Source organism: Balaenoptera musculus, chromosome 9, assembly GCF_009873245.2.
Source record: "Balaenoptera musculus isolate JJ_BM4_2016_0621 chromosome 9, mBalMus1.pri.v3, whole genome shotgun sequence".
NCBI classification, from domain to species: Eukaryota; Metazoa; Chordata; class Mammalia; order Artiodactyla; family Balaenopteridae; genus Balaenoptera; species Balaenoptera musculus.
In genome coordinates, this window is record NC_045793.1 from 93421649 (window position 1) to 93438265 (window position 16617).

The 16617-nt window shown below is 39.6% G+C and overlaps 1 protein-coding gene across 3 annotated transcripts in view; it reads right to left on the bottom strand.

Annotated features, from left to right (window-relative positions):
- VPS41 (VPS41 subunit of HOPS complex) overlaps nt 1-16617 on the bottom strand; it is a 184120-nt gene that overhangs the window by 14478 nt on the left and 153025 nt on the right. For all 3 annotated transcript variants that reach the window (XR_005021242.1, XM_036863672.1, XM_036863671.1), the window contains exons 18-22: nt 14490-14617; nt 12854-12998; nt 10896-10937; nt 10695-10745; nt 7761-7898 (exon numbers count right to left, since the gene is read on the bottom strand). Coding sequence is in view for 2 of the 3 variants with exons in the window: in XM_036863672.1 (XP_036719567.1) it covers nt 7761-7898; nt 10695-10745; nt 10896-10937; nt 12854-12998; nt 14490-14617 (504 nt within the window). In the remaining variant the exon portion in view is untranslated. The remainder of the gene's footprint in view (nt 1-7760; nt 7899-10694; nt 10746-10895; nt 10938-12853; nt 12999-14489; nt 14618-16617) is intronic.

The window sequence follows — 16617 nt, forward strand, 5'->3', positions numbered from 1 at the left end:
GAGCTAGATTTGACATTTTGATTTTTGATTTAAGAGATTTATGCAGAATATATCTTTAAATCTGTGTCTCTGGTTGGAGATTAACAACTAAAGGGAGGGGAAGGAAAAGCAGATCCTAGAGATCAATGGAGGGGGAAAAAACCCAAACTAAGCATAAAAAAAAATTTTTAAATAACACCTTACTTTAGAATTGGAATGAAACTAAGATAATGTCTTAAAGTACACAGTCATTTAAATGAGCAGACCTGAAGGTCACAATGAGGAGGAGACACCACTAATTTGATTACTTGCACGATTCCTTTAAAAATTACGTGGCAGACAAAACAGAAATATAGGTCAATGGAACCGGGTAGAAAGTACAGAGATAAACCCATGCATCTATGGTCACCTAATCTATGACAAAGGAGGCAAGAATATACGATGGAGAAAAGACAGTCTCTTCAATAAGTGGTGCTGGGAAAACTGGACAGCTACATGTAAATGAATGAAATTAGAACACTCCCTAACACCATACACAAAAACTCAAAATGGATTAAAGACCTAAATGTAAGGCCAGACACTATAAAACTCTTAGAGGAAAAGAGGCAGAACACTCTATGACATAAATCACAGCAAGATCTTTTTTTGATCCACCTCCTAGAGTAATGAAAATTAAAAATAAACAAATGTGACCTAATGAAACTTAAAAGCTTTTGCACAGCAAAGGACACCATAAACACAATGGAAAGACAACCCTTAGAATGGGAGAAAATATTTTCAAACAAAGCAACCAACAAGGGATTAATCTCCAAAATATATAAACAGCTCATGCAGCTCAATATCAAAAAAAAAATAACCCAATCAAAAAATGGGAAAATCTAAATAGATATTTCTCCAAAGAAGACATACAAATGGCCAAAATGCACAAGAAAAGATGCTCAACGTCACTAATTATTAGAGAAATGCAAATCAAAACTACAATGAGGTATCACCTCACACCAGTGTTCAGAATAGCCACCACCAAAAAATCTAGAAACAAATGCTGGAGAGGGTGTGGAGAAAAGGGAACCCTCCTATGCTGTTGGTGGGGATGTAAATTGGTACAGCCACTATGGAGAACAGTATGGAGGTTCCTCAAAAAACTAAAAACAGAGCTACCATATGATCCAGCAATCCCACTTTTGGGCATATACCTGGAGGAAACCATAATTCAAAAAAGATACATGCACCCCCAGTGTTCATTGCAGCACTATTTACAATAGCCAGGTCATGGAAGCAACCTAAATGTCCATCAACAGGGGAATGGATAAAGAAGATGTGGTACATATATACAATGGAATATTACTCAGCCACAAAAAGGAACAAAATAGTGCCATTTGCAGAGACTTGGATAGACCTAGAGACTGTCATACAGAGTGAAGTCAGAAAGAGAAAAACAAATGTATAATATCACTTATCCGTGGAATCTAGGAAAATGGTACAGATGAACTTGCTTGCAAAGCAGAAATAGAGACACAGATGTAGAGAACAAACTTAAGGATACCAAGGGGAGAAGGGTGGGGTTAGGTGAATTGGGAGATTGAGACTGACATATACACACTACTATGTATAAAATAGATAACTAATGAGAACCTACTGTGTAGCACAGGGAAACTGTACTCAGTACTCTGTGGTGACCTAAATGGGAAGGAAATCTTAAAAAAGGGGATATATGTATACGTATAACTGATTCACTTTGCTGTATAGCAGAAACTAACACAATATTGTAAAGCAATAAAAATTAATTTTAAAAAACTACATGGTAGAGATGGCTAGATGTTCCCCCAATATCCTTTACCCATTTCTTTTATAGTAATAAGATTTTAGGTGGGTGTGTGACTGCCCAGAATTAAAACAAAACCTCCAGGCGTCCCCAGTGGTAGGAGAGCTATGTGACTAGTGTCCACCATGGAGGTGAACCAGAAACGTGGGAGGGCGGCTTCTGGGAACGTGAACCCCTGCTCTCATTTTTAATCCTTTCATCCAAACTGCTGCTGGAAACATGGATGATACTCTCTTACATCGTGAGGTCAAGGTCATACAAGGTGGGGGAAACAAGAAAAGAGCCTGGGTCTCTGACCCCGTGGCTGCTACCACCACCAGGGTCACTCCAGTAAGACTTCCACGTGATAGAGAACTAAACTGCTCCTCTGTTTAAACCATTATTATTTTGGTATTTTTATCACTTCATAGATGAAGCAAATCCTAACTCACAATTAGAAAATCCGTTCTCGTTTAGATTTAAAACACGGTTTACGAATCTCTATATGGTCATACCCATAAGTCATCATCATAAAGAATGGAACTTTCTTACCAATTCTTAACTCTTCTGGAATCATACTAGAGCAAAGACAGGATACACACGAGAGAAGTTAAATAGTAATGGGAAAAGCAAAACTGTAAGTCAGAGGGTCTGGGACTATTCCAAGAAAAAACTATTGAGAAACCAACTGATTTGTGCTAGCTGCTGAAGATACAGATGGACGAACAGTGTATGGCCTGGTGAGACTGTGTCATTCACAGAGAGACAGCAAATAGTAGTGTAACAGGGAAGAACAAATCTGACTCCATATTGGATCTGTTTCTTATATTTTAACCGTTGTATTCCATTGTTTTTGCTACCAGTTAAGAATGTTGCCTAGAGCCTAAAATATACAGGATAGCCCATTTTCAAGACTCTGACCTTTGAGGGTATAACACTTTTCCATTCATATAGAGAGAAAAAGTTGCAGAACACAGAGTAACATCTGTCTTGCTGAAGGTTTACAGGAACATCGTGACCTGACCTACGTGGACAGCTGCACGAACAAAGGATTCCTACACCAAGAAGTCTGCAGCAACCAACCACGCCTCTCCCTCACCTTGCCTTTAAAGATGCTTTGCAGAAACCCTTCGGGGAGTTCGGGTTTTCTGGGGGCACAAACCACCCGTCTCTTTGCATGGCCCTGCAATAAAACTCTCTCTGCTCCAAACTCCGATGTTTTGGTTTGGCCTCACTGTGTGTCGGGCACACAAACTCGTGTTCGGTAACAGTAATACGATTGGATAGGTATTATAGAATGTATCGAGAAAGATAATGTGAATAAAGATGAGTATGATGCTTAAAGTGGTGTATTACTAAAAGGTATCCATAAATCAATTCTGTACCTGGAAATGCACTGACACTTTAAGGTACCACTCAGGAGCTGCAAACAGAGCCACCTCCTATTCTTGAACACATGAGGATGCATGAAAACATGAGTGTCTCAAACCACAAAGAGAGTTTGTGGCCTGAAGGCTCACCTGAGCTGTCCAAGATAGTAGCCACTTGCTATAGGTGGCTCTTTAAATTTAAATTAAAACTTCAATTCCTCGCAATCCATATTTCAATTACTCACAGTTGCTACATGTGGCTAGTGGCTACCTTGTGAGAGTAGACTGTAGTCCATTTTCATCACTGCTGGAAGCTGTTTTAGGATACTGTCAAAAATGACCATGTCATGTGGAAGAAATGTCTGAAGGCTGATCTGGAGTCAGGAGTGGTCTGGAAGGCAGGCAGATGTGTAACACCAAGCGCAGAGGTAATCTGGGTCTCTGCAATTTGAACTTCACAGATTTATCAATGTTTTATGACGAGTTCCTAACAGTATTTTGAATAACCCTTTTCTCATATATGAGAAAGTAGAGACTCTAGAAATCTCTGGACTTTCTGAGTAAAGTGTAGAAAAAAATTTCTGGCACACAGAATTTTTCTATTACTGACACAAGTAAAGCATAAAAGCATGTTTTCTTATTTTAGATTCTTGAATGTTCCTGAGCCATAGAGCTCCCTCTAGAGGAAAAGAGTAGGGAAAGATTTTTAAAGCCAACAGGAGACACACACACACACACAAGCTCAGAAAAGGAGAATAATAGAAAACAAAAAAGTGACAAGACAATAATAACAGAAATTGAGTAAGAAATGATGCAAAAATAATATTTTAATTTTCCTTCTCCTGATTTAATGTAAAGGTAAATAACAGAGTTAGAAATTTGGGGTTAACAAACAGAAACCTTATCAACTATATAGACTATATAATGATTTCTACCTAGCCTTGACCCTGTCATCTTTTAACCAGTCTTATTTTTAAATTTCTTTAAGGAAAATTTATAAAGTGTGCATCTCCTACTTTATGCCTCCAAATTCATAAATACTGCCACCTTGTGAATGCCATTAGATAGGAGAGTGATCGTAGATTCAGGTATTAATAATAAAGCTGATACTCTGCTTTTAACTATTCCAGGCATAAGCAGATCAGGTTTGCAAATGAAAACTAGTGCCTGATGACCATACCTGGAAATTACAGAAGAAAGAGCAGTTTAAAAACTGATGTCTTTTATGATTATTGCAGTACTAAGGAATATTTTTATTACTGTTGTAATTTTAATTAACTGTTTAAACCTGAAAAATGTTTTCTCATCATAGAGGAAAGAATACGGGACCTGAAGTTGAGACCCAGGTTCCAAGTCTTGGCCCTTTGACTTAGTAGCTCTAGACTTTGGGTTGTTTCTTTCAACTCCTGAAGACTCAGCTTGTCATGTATAAAATGACTTTATCAACCGACCTGCACTTTTGTAGAGATTAAATAAAAACAAGGAACATGAAAGCACAGCACACATGATAAAGTACAACAAAAACTGTTTCGGGATACTATTTTTTTAAAAAGCCTATGTTTATTGTCTTTTCAAATTGCTGTAGATGTTATAAATTCCTACCCACCCTGTATCGCCTTTAGAATGAACAGTTTCATAAAAACTTATGATTCATTTTGTAATGTAAGAGTTGTGGTGATTTTAAATCCTGAGCTCTGGTCTTTGGTAACTACATTCCTAAAGGGCTTCTAATGGGATGCAAAGTCTCTACAAACTTTCCAGCCAAATGCTATTGACTGAGGCATTTCAATCAAGTCAAAATAAGTTTGACCTGGATTCTTGAAGATTTCACCCCTTCACTCAGCGATTACCCAATCCCAGCAAAGGCAGACAACCAGAAATGAGGAAGACAGAGCTGTATTCTGTTGGAAGTGAATTATCTACAGTAGTGGGTCCACATGCTCTGAATGCTGTGAAACCTTAAACACTTCCCATTTAAAATAAAAACAAACACCAAAATACAACCTCAACGTCTTTTGGACTAAACAATCTATAAACTCTTCTGAAGTAGAGATGGCTTGGGGGGGGTGCTGGGAGGGAGGACTAAATTTTTTAAGTTCTTAACTTTATATTCAGTAGAAACAGAGACCAAATTTTCTGAGTCTCTCTTTAGACAAAACAGGTGAATCTGTACCCCATGACCTTCATTTTACCGTCAGCATGTTTAGGATGCTTTTTTTTTTTTAAAGTATTTTAATGAAGTATAGTTGATTTACAATGTTGTGTTAATTTCTGGTGTACAGCAAAGTCAGTCAGTTATACATATATACACATTCCTTTTCATATTCGTTTCCATTAATGTTTATCACAGGATACTGAATATAGTTCCCTGTTGCTATACAGTAGGACCTTGTTGTTTATCCGTTCTATATATAATAGTTTGCATCTGCTAATCCCAAACTCCCAATTCATCCCTCACTTACCCACCCTCTTGGCAACCACAAGACTGTTTTCTTTGTCTTTGAGTCTGTTTTGTAGATAAATTCATTTGTGTCATATTTTAGTCAGATGCTTTTAATAGAGGGAAAATCTACTTTGCTTTTTATGAATTGATAGTTTTCATGTTACAAGTAAACATAAAAGGAATTTGTTTCTAAGATGATTAAGTGTGCACAGAGTTCTTGTCTCTAGAAAAAAAGGAATGAGATCCTTAATGAGTTAAAGTCAAGAAAATCTGCTTTAAGATGGCTTGGGGTACCTGAGCAAGGATAGTGGTATTTTTTTGCAAATATACAGATTTTCCACAATGGAGTCTGGTGCAAAAATAATCTCTTATAAAGATGTCTCAATGACCTTTAACATGAAAGCTAAAAATGTGGATTATTGACTTGATTATAATGACATGTTTCCACCACTACCATCTCGAATCCATTTTGTTCAAAATTCTCTTTCAGTGGAAAACATGAGATAACTTTTAAAAAACTATTTAAACATACTTGTTTTCAGATGCTTGTGCTGAGTTCTCTTACATGCAACTGGTTCTTCTCAGCAGATCAGAGAGAAAAATTCAAAAAGGTCTACACAATGCTCCAAGTGAGTTCTCTGTATTAGAAGTACCGTGTGTGGGGTGGAGATTTTCTGATGCTCCCTTTGCGGGCAGAGCAGTGTGACTTCTGTTGAACACTACCGGACTGGAAAACTGTAAACCAGATGGGCTGAAAGTGTGTTCCAGACACGAACGTTATGGAATCTCTGGGGCCCTCTGCACCTGTGTTCAGTGAGTGGGAGAAGGAAGCCTGGGTGGGTGCTGATCACCCTGGCGTGTGGGGCTCTGGCCGAGGAGTCTGCGGGATACAGACACGTCCTCCTGGAAACAAACGATGTTTCCTCCAAAAGTGAGACAAAAACAAACGGGCACTCAAAGAGTAAGATTCTCCCTCATTTTCTAGATGATAGATTCTAAAGTGGGAAAAGAGAGGAACGTTTGCTTTTCTTTTTTAAGATGATGTGTTTCCAAATTTATTCTTGAGAAAAAGCCTTAGGGCCCGAACATAAAATGTTAATGTCTTTCATAAACTAATATGCAGGCAAGATTTTTTTTTAAAATTAACTGCAGAGTTTGAAAATGCATTGAGCTGAAACTGGCTCATAGTAAATTCAGTACATTTGAAGTTAATCATTATGGGCTGAGGAAGCAACTAGAAAAGTTGCTTTATCAGTCAACTTCTTAGTACGTATCTCTTATGGGTCAAATAAGTTTGTTTTGTTGATACACACAGGTGACTATGAAAAGTACTTGCTCTCTGGCCATCTGAATTTAGTAAGACACTTGTAGGTGGTAGCGAGTATTCCAGATGGTCTGAAGAACCATGGGGAGCAAAACTGATGGTCTTCTATAGGCCAGTTTCTAGTACACACGTAGTATTATAGTTTATTTTGAAACAGCAGGCTCATAACACCTACTAGTTCATACTCAGCCCTAACCAGAACCTCGTATGTGTCAATTTATCCATTCACTAACTCGGTCAGGATGCAAAAAACATTTAGTGTCTAATGTGTGCTGGCTACTGAGTTTATCAAAATGAGTGAGACAAACTCCTTGTCCTTGAAGAATTTATAGGATGGTGGGAGAGACTAGTAATTATATCTATTAAAACTATAATGGAATGTAGTGGAAGAGAGAAATACAAAAATATATAAGGTGGGTATTTAAAGCAGAGGGGGTGTAGGACTGACGTTATTGACTTTGAGTCCCAACTGGGGCAGTTACCTCCGGCTTGGGGCGGTCCACGTCCCTGTCCCAGGCTGACTCTGAGGTCCCACCGTGATGCTGGTAAACTGCCTCAGACTTCCGACAGTGTTTTACGGTTGACTGAGTCCTAGACCCTGGATTAAACCTTTCTTCCAATTAAACCTGGCACAGAAATACTTGAGCTCCTCACCAAAAGCTAATCCAACAGGACCTCCTGTTCTCATCAGAATACCCAGCAAAACCTACTGCTTTGAGAGCAAGGCTTCCCCTTGAACGGGGATGGTTAAGCAGAGACAGGAAGACTAAGATAACCCAGAGCTTACCAACAGTGACGACTCTGTCCCCTCGCAGTGTTTGAGCAGGGGCGTCTGTGACTTACCTTTTCAAGGGGGCAGTGGATACTGTCTCGGAGAAACGGAAGCAAGTTGGGTCGGTCGAATTCAGCATAAAGGCTGATCTGCTTCTCGTGGTAGCGCTGCCCCTTATGATGGTCTCTTTTGAAAAGCTTATGCAGATACTAAAAAGAACAAAGGAATAAACCAGGAATATTAAAATAAGCAATACTTGTTTAACACTGCTATTTTCAGTTGCAAACAGCTTCCACGGAGAGGCTGGCAGAAAAGCAGTTTTCAGGGAAAATCTCTAGGTGAAGGGAAAGTGGAAAGGAGAACACCTGGGGAGAGCAAGGATATGCTGACATTCTCTCTAGAATGGCCCCGAGTGACCTGGCTCTGCCACTGACCGTGTGACCTTGGGCAGGTCACTAACCTCTGTGACTTAGTTTCTTCATCTGCAAAAATCTCCTGGGGTTGTTGTGAGAGCTGAATGAGTTACCATTTGTAAATCACTCAGAACCATGCCTGGCACGTACTCGGCACCACAGAACTGTTAATGACAGGAGTGGTTAATATCATCACGATCATCTACTTCGCCTCAGAAACGAAATGCTTGATCAGTGGTGTTCCTGGATCATAAAAATTCTCATCCTTCATGTAAAAGGGGGTAGAGTCACGAGGTAAGAGCATGTTCTTAAAAACTCAAGTAGCAAAAAGCGCTAAGTTAATTCTCATACATTCTGCATCTTCTCTCCTTAAGTCTTATTGAGATCTGTGTTTGCAATGAAATACTGCCTCTCCTGGTGACCTCAAAAACAAAAAGTAAAAAAATCAAGAAGAGTACAGGTGTTCTGAACCCATTTTCAAAGCTGATTCCTTTCCCTGACCGTCTGAAAAAGTTAATGGACCTCCAAGGGAGTGAGTGATTCACTTTCTACTTGGAGGCAAGTCTATCAATATATTGTGTGGAAGCCAGAAATCGACATTCAATGTCTAGTTCATGTTAAATGTACATAAACGCCCCAGAACCCACCTGAGGCGGGGGGACTTCATCACACCAAGTGCGTTCGCCCCTTGAGTGGATTAGTTCTTCAGAAACACAGAGCGTCAGCCGGCCCTGAAGGTGTGACTGGGAATGAAGTCACTGGAGTTTGACATTTGCTGTTGCACGGGGTCACTAAATAAGCCTAACCAGGACACAAGCACACTGAGAAACCCTTCCTCGGGTTAACTGCTCCCCTTTCTCTCAGGCAAGAAGGTGGGGGGAGTCAGACAGAACTCCACAATCTGATGCAGACTCCGGCCAGTACACTGGCGCAGGGTCAGTGTGTGAGCTGGACACACTGCAGTTTCCCAGAGGCGCAAACACGTTAGGAAGGCTCTGTCACACCTTCGGGGCAAATTTATAGAGACATTACCTTGCCTGACAGGGAAGATGGGCCACTTCAGTGTGAGCTCCACCACTGCCCTAATGACACTGTCACTAGATACCTCCTGCCGGTAATCCTGTCTCATGGCTCAAGGAGGCCAGGAATCACTGCTTTGTAAACAGATCCCATGGTGGCCAGCACAGAGGTACCTTGCTTGGGTAAGCAGATAATCGGGAGATTTCCAATCGTGAACAAAAGGGCAAAAGCATCTGTACAACCTCTGAGCAAAAATCAACAAAACAAAACCCCAAAGTACCACACATTCCTATCTTGGAGTCTTCAAAGGCGTCAATGCATAAAACGGACTAGAATAAAACGCTCTGTTTCCTAACCCGCCTCCCGGGGTGCAAAGAGGCGGGCAAAGATACAGGAGTCCTCATCTTATTTGATGTCCACAGTCCTCCTGGAACAATCCCTATTTTCACTTAAGACTTCTCTTGTATAACTTTGAAAGGACGCGGAAAACACCTGGTCTTGCTTTACGCCCATTGTGCCAGCGATGCAGAGAATCCAAGTAGCTCCCAACCCCCCAGAGGAAATATAGAATCGGGGGGCTGTTGGCGCCGGCACGAGACCACACGAGAAGCGGGCACAAGGAATGTCAGGGTGAGACACAAAAAAACAACACTCTGTTCTGCGATCACTCTGTGGTCCTGAACACGGAACGGCTGTGTGGTGTTTCCTAGGCAGGAGAACTTGATATCCACAGGGCACAGGTCAGGGCGCTGGCTTTGCTGTAATTTATGTCGTAATTCTATTAAATGGTAACTACAGAAGTGTGGACAAAGAACACTGCCTGTGACTCTGGTAAACAAGGAATGTTGCCCGCCATCAAGCCCCCAGACACTGCAGCTCGCCAACCCCCAACCCCCAGTGCGCCCTGAGGGGAATTCAGGATGGAGAAAACCACGCAGTGGCCCTAGATAGTGAAGGTGCATGTGTAAGGAATAATTTCAATGAGCCCAGACTCTCCCATCTTCCCATACAGAGAAAGGCACTAAAATCATTAACTTGAGATGCTTGTTTTTGTGTGTGTGTGTGCGTAGCAGTAATCTTTTGATGTTTGACACCATGTTGTTGTTGTTTTTTCCTTCAGCAAAAACTCCTACATATCCTGGTTCCCCCTACCTCTCTGGAACAGTCCCTCAGAGCTATCTGAGAGGCTGCTTTCCCGAGCTATAGTTCTCAGTAATGTGCTCAAATAAAACATAATTCTCAACTTCTAGGTTGCGCATTTTTTTTTCAGTCAACAGAAGGAACGTGCTTACTCCCAGGCATAGTTTGATAACACAAAAATGTGATAACGTTTTTTTTTTTAATCACAATTCGATTGTGAGTCAAAGTTAAAGTACCTGAGCTGTTATTAATTCCTCATCTGGATTCAGAGCATATGCTGCATTATAATAATTACAGAATGTTGTTTGCGGTCAAACCTCCCATCTGAATATGAACCTGAAGTGTTCACTCCAGTCTTCTCAAACCAATACTGTAAGGTGATTTGCCTTCCTGTTCAATCAAAGGGCAAAAGAAGAGGACTGTCATGCTTACCACGTGCTGCAACTCTGGTCTGTCTTCTAATTCTTCCACTACCTTTGTAATCTACAGAAAAAAAAATTTTTTTTTAATGTAGAGTTTATGAGGACACAAACATACCTGCAAAATTACATGATAAACATCTCTCTTCTTTATGGCGATAGCTGTCCTAGACACTCATCTGTTTGAACACATGTAAAAACAAAAGACACTCACTGAAATTTTATCTTCGTTGTCCAGAAGCATGTCAACAGCTTTCTGCAATATGAAAAAATAACCAGTCATTGAAATTTGCCATAGAAAAAAGAGAACACAGAATACAATGTATTGGATAAGGTATCACCATTAAAGGCAGAGGGCTTATTTTACACAGATAAGAAGGTTCTTAGCTTTACAATGGCCCTTCAGTGAGATATTTCTAAATGCATTTTAAAATGTGTTTTAATCTGAGGTCTCTGGGCTTTGCATAGACTTAAAATAGTGCCTTGCTATGACTCACTAATACAAAACATCTGTATAGTTTGCAGTACCACAAAAATGAGCTTTGCTTCTGGCCACCTGAATATCGACTGAGTCCCTCTACAGATTCCACAGATACAAGAAGCTGGTCTTATGTGGAGAAGAGGATAAGAGTCAGGAAAAAAAAGGAAAAGAAAAGATAGCTGAAGTTTCATAACGATATAAAGCTTATGGATTTTTAGAATTGACTTTAGCCACCGTTAACACTCATGAAACACAAGTTAGACAGTGCCTGTAGCAAGAGGTAGTGGGAAGACAGCCCACCAGACTGAGCCTTATACAGAATACCTGGGTCTTGTCCTTGACTCTGCTATTACACTGCCTACCTGTCTGCTGTGAACATTTTTTTCTCTCTGAAATATTAGGACATTGGAAGAGATTATCCTTAAGTTATTTTCTAATTAGAAAGTTCTCTGATTCCTTAACTTGGGTCCATGCTCTTGAATAGCAATTATTTTGAGCTCATTCATCTTTTGTCTATAGCTTCATAGGCAAAACTAGGCTCTTGAGACACATGGGAGTGGGGTAGGTGTAAGGGGAGACTGGATATGGGGGAAATGTAATTAATTTCTATATAAGCTTCTCATCCTCTTAATCATCTTCTGCCAGAAAAGCAGAACCTCTGTCCCCTGAACTTCCTGGGAACTGCACTGATTATTTTTAGATCTGTACTGCCTAAGGACTTGACTCCTGTAGTATGAAAAATGGGCTAAAAGCATCTTTCAGAAAAAAAAAGTAGATTTAGCTCCTGTTTAAGCGTGTGAAGACTAATATATAGCACACGATAGATATATAACACATAATACCACTAAATACAGTAAAATAAAATTTTAAAAAATTCAAGTGACCCTTTTAGAGCCTTAAGGGTTCTACTCTTTAAAATTTCGATTTTTTGGAATAAGAACCACTGTGTTGTATGAATCTCTTTCTTTCCATCCATCATTAGCACTTGCATTAACTTTTCTTTGTTTAAAACACACAGTTTGTATCACTTTACAAGAGCCGCTGTGAGCTGTGGAGGTAGGGTGCCCTCCTGAGACAAGCACTCCGCTCTTCAAATCTGTCCTGTAATAAAGTGATACATCCCACGTGTATCAGTCTGGGCATCATCTGAGACCAGTGGAAACTCCACATGCTAAAGCTGTGAATACCAAGGAATAAAACTGCAACAAATGGATCAAAATAGTTTACTTAAAATTTGAATTCTGGGAAATACAATTAATAGGGTTGAATGAGCTAAAGCATATGGCTAGATTCTCTGTTTCTATGAGTTATATGAATTGTTTTACCAAAAAAAAGTTATTTCATACACACACACACACAGCTTGAAAAGTTCCACACCAAATTATGATTGCTTTTACAGAATAACCACATCAAGTAAAGGATTCCTGAATGCCGACTACTAGAGTAACATCCAGGGAGGGTCCGAAGGTTCTGAACATGATCAGCACACAGCCAAGTTATGTGATTTATTAACTATTCCAGCATGTGGACAAATGTCTAATTATTAAAAACTTGGGACGGCACAAATAATTTACCAGTAGTAAAATAAGAAACACATTATACCTCATTCACTTTGCTGTACACCTGAAATTAACACACACTGTAAATCAACTATACTCCAATAAAAATTAAAAAAGAAAGAAACACATTACCTCAGAATCAAAATCCATTAATAAAACAATTTTATCCTTGATAGAACTGAAAAGATTATGCTTGTGGATCAACTGGAAAACATCCTTATGTCTTAACGTTAAGTATATTTCCAGAGCATTGCCATAGTTTTTGTCATAGGTATACCTGGTAAGACAAAAGTTTTTACATTAATGTTCACCAACACATCTAATAAGACACACAGATACACACATATAAATCATGTTTTACATTAATGAAAACTGAAAAACTTGTTTAGAGAGAAAAGCTAACTTTATTTAGAAAAGTGTTCCTTGGGATTTAACTATATGTGGCCAATAAGTATTTCTTTCTCAGAACCTTGCTTCCCATCTCACCAAAATTTTAGAATATTTACAATATTCAATAAAATTTTTCTTAAAAAAGTAAACTCTCAAAATTTTTTAGAGAAATCCATATACCAAAGAAATTACGACCCCACATGAAGGAAATTCTTATTCTAGTAACAGAAAAATCAGTTAAAATTCTTACAAGCAGTGTTCAGCTGACAAAGGGGTGATATTCCAAAAGCTTCTCTGTAAGGAGGTTGTATAAAATTTAAATGTGTTTTTCTGTTGAAACAGTGTTTTTCACATTGCTTAATTCCCTAAGCCAGCTCCTAAATGCCAAATGAACCTAAATTGCACTGGGAATCCATTCTTAGCACTACAGAATTATTAGTATTACTAGTACCGTGTTAGTACTACAGAATCCAAGGAAAACTAGAACAATGTTTCCAGAAGAAAATCCTTAGTGTTCCAACTCAGAAGGCCACACACGTGTCCCCTTCTGTGGAAAGTCTTAAGCAGCCCTGAAATTCTAGGCCATTTTGGTGTACCTTTCTTGGTCTTGGGCAAAAGATGTAAGAGGATGCTGGAGCGGGTTGTCTGAGGCGGGGGGAGTGTTGAGGGGCTGAAGTAGGATGGTCTTCCTGAGATTAACTGCAGTGTGCTGCTTGTTTCACTAAACCAAAGTTCCTAGAGGGCATGGGGTATCTTTATCTACCTCTGCGTCATAGGCATATGGCACAAAGCCCGGGTCACCGAAAGCACCCAGTGAATATGAAAAGCATTAACCAGTCTTCCGTTTTCTAAGCCCTAACTCTGTGCCAGGCACTGCACTTAGCTCTTGATGATGAAACTTCATTAAAACCATCCCTTGCACCGCTGGTGTAGTGGTATCATGCAAGATTCTCATGAAAACCATCCCATAAGGAATTGTCACCTGTGATCTTATAGATAAGGAGTCTGTGGTGTGAGAAATTTACTGACTTGCAGATCCAAGAATGACAGAATCCAGCGCCTCACTGGGAAACTGATTTGCTTGAGGAGTCTAAGACCTGGCACCCTTCCCTACCTGCACCACTGCCTCTACCAAGTGATGCTGGTTAGGGTTCCTCTCCTCTGGGAAGCAGATGACATTACAATTGTAAGTTTCACACAATTTCCTTACCTTATGTTCTCGCTGTTGACCGGAGGCTTACGAAAGATTTTTACTAAGAGGGAATATAGGAAAATAGTATAGATCTGCACCCTCCCAATTCAGTTTGACAGATCTAAAAGAGGAAAGACTTTTCATGTAGATTGATTTGGAAAAAAAGAAGCGCTAAAATATACTCACAGTTCTGCCAGGGTTTTAAGTAACGTTCTGTTCTGACTGTCTTTCTTCAGATGATCCCGAACTGCTTGAACTATTACTGAATTGTTGTACAGATCTCCCGGCCATTCTCGGATCAGTGTGGCAAAACCCTAACCAAGGGGGAGAACAGAAGAAGAACACTCTTAAAATAGGAAAACAATCCAAAGAGTTCATACAATTCCTAAAACTATTCATGGAAAACAGATAAGATCATGTTAGGGTTAAAACACTGGTCCATAAACGTATCATCAGTTTTCACGGGTGGTGAGGGAGGCACACAACGTCCGCATATGCATCCCCATTCGCCATTCCTGAGAAGTAGGCGGTGCCATCCCTTCTCTTGTGATTGGATGAAATGCACAAGGAAGCAAGGCCCCCAGGTCCTTCCATCAAGTGCCACTGCAGAGGCAGAATTTAGGTCTGACTTGCTCTCTCCTCACTCTGGACTAGCCATAACACTTGGAGAACATCTTTAACATCTTACAGACACTGTCCAAGTCAGCTCCACAGCCAGTACTGAGCACACAGTGGCCTTGTTTCCACAGTGGAATCACCCGGCATCCCACCTTCAGCAAGTCATCTCTATCTTCCTTCCACTCATGCCTCTAAACCGAGTTTTGTTTGGGGATTTAGGACGCTGGTTCAAGTCTGTCCCCTGCTCTTACCCTGACTCTCTCTCGATCTCAAATTTTGTGGTTCTGATAGAAAACTCCAGACCCCCTGATTGGATCATGTTTCCCTCCAGGGCTGATTCCTGGCCAGTGTTCTGGGCAGCTGTGCCGTCCTGATTCTCAACTTTAGCCCTTGTGACTCAAAGTATTGGGGAGCTATTTACACTGATCCTTGACAACTTTTAGGAAAAAAAAAAAAGTGTAGATGTTTTCAAAGGTAGCAAATAGAAGTAAAAATCTTCACATTATTGAAAAAAATCATATTATTTATATTAAATAACTCAACAAATGCTTTAATGAACTACTTTGAATTGGTTTAAATGATATTTAGAAATGAAAATTGTGTGGTGGAATTTGCTTCTGTAAACTACCAGGATTTGCTAAGAAGAAAATCACAAAAATAATCAGGAATATAGTTTTTTTCTGCCAAAGAAACCTCTAGCAAGGATGGCAAAAGACCAGAAGAGGCTGCACATTTTCCATTCAAACTGCAACCTTCCTTCATATGACCATGATTGCAGTTTGACTTGAGAGATTTGGGGAGGACAGTCACGAAGTAAAGAGGATACATTTCATAAAACTACTAAAGCAGAACACTAAAATGTTCTCTGAATCAAAATATGTTGGATCAAGTTTCTGTTTTCTTAAGACTCTGCAATTTATAAGATTAAAAAAAATCCTGAAAAGATTTCCACCCCAATACTGGCAGCTCTCAGTAGACCTGAAACCAGAGGTAATACTGTTCAGGAAAAGAAGAAAGCCTGGCTCCTTTTCCTCTTTTCCGTGACTCAGGCAACGGCCTTGCAGTACTGCCAACTTCTAATACAAAATAAGACAAAATGACAGGTCGTGTTGTGCGATAAAAACCTGAGGACTCCAGTGTAAACTGAAATAAACATTGATCACATTTCACGTTAGGCTTTTCTCCGCTTAACTGGTTTTGTGTACCTTTGAATAAATGTGCTAAAAAATACTGATGAAATCACCCCTGGGGCCTTTATTATTAATTAGAGGACACAGTTATCAGGGAGCTATTATGATCCAGTGGCAAAATCAGAGAACCCCCTGGTGCCTATCATATTGGGTTGGTCAGAAAGTTCGTTCGGGTCTTTCTGTAAGATCATATGGAAAAACCCAAACGAAGTTTTTGGCCAACCCGATAGTAAGTAAAAGGTTAAAGACTATTCATTAAATGAAATGCCATAGAAATTGTCCCATTTTTAACATGCTTATACATTTGTCATTAATATTATGAAGCAAAACTTAACTATTTAAAATAATTCTGCTAGGCTGTAAATTAAAAGGCAAAGCTATATGCATTTCAGTAGAAACCCCGTACAAAGAAGTTATGAAGAACCAGTACCTCCAAGAAAATACCGTTCATATATTTTTATTTTTAATCTGACGTTTAGTCCTATATTTAGCAGCACAAAATTTTC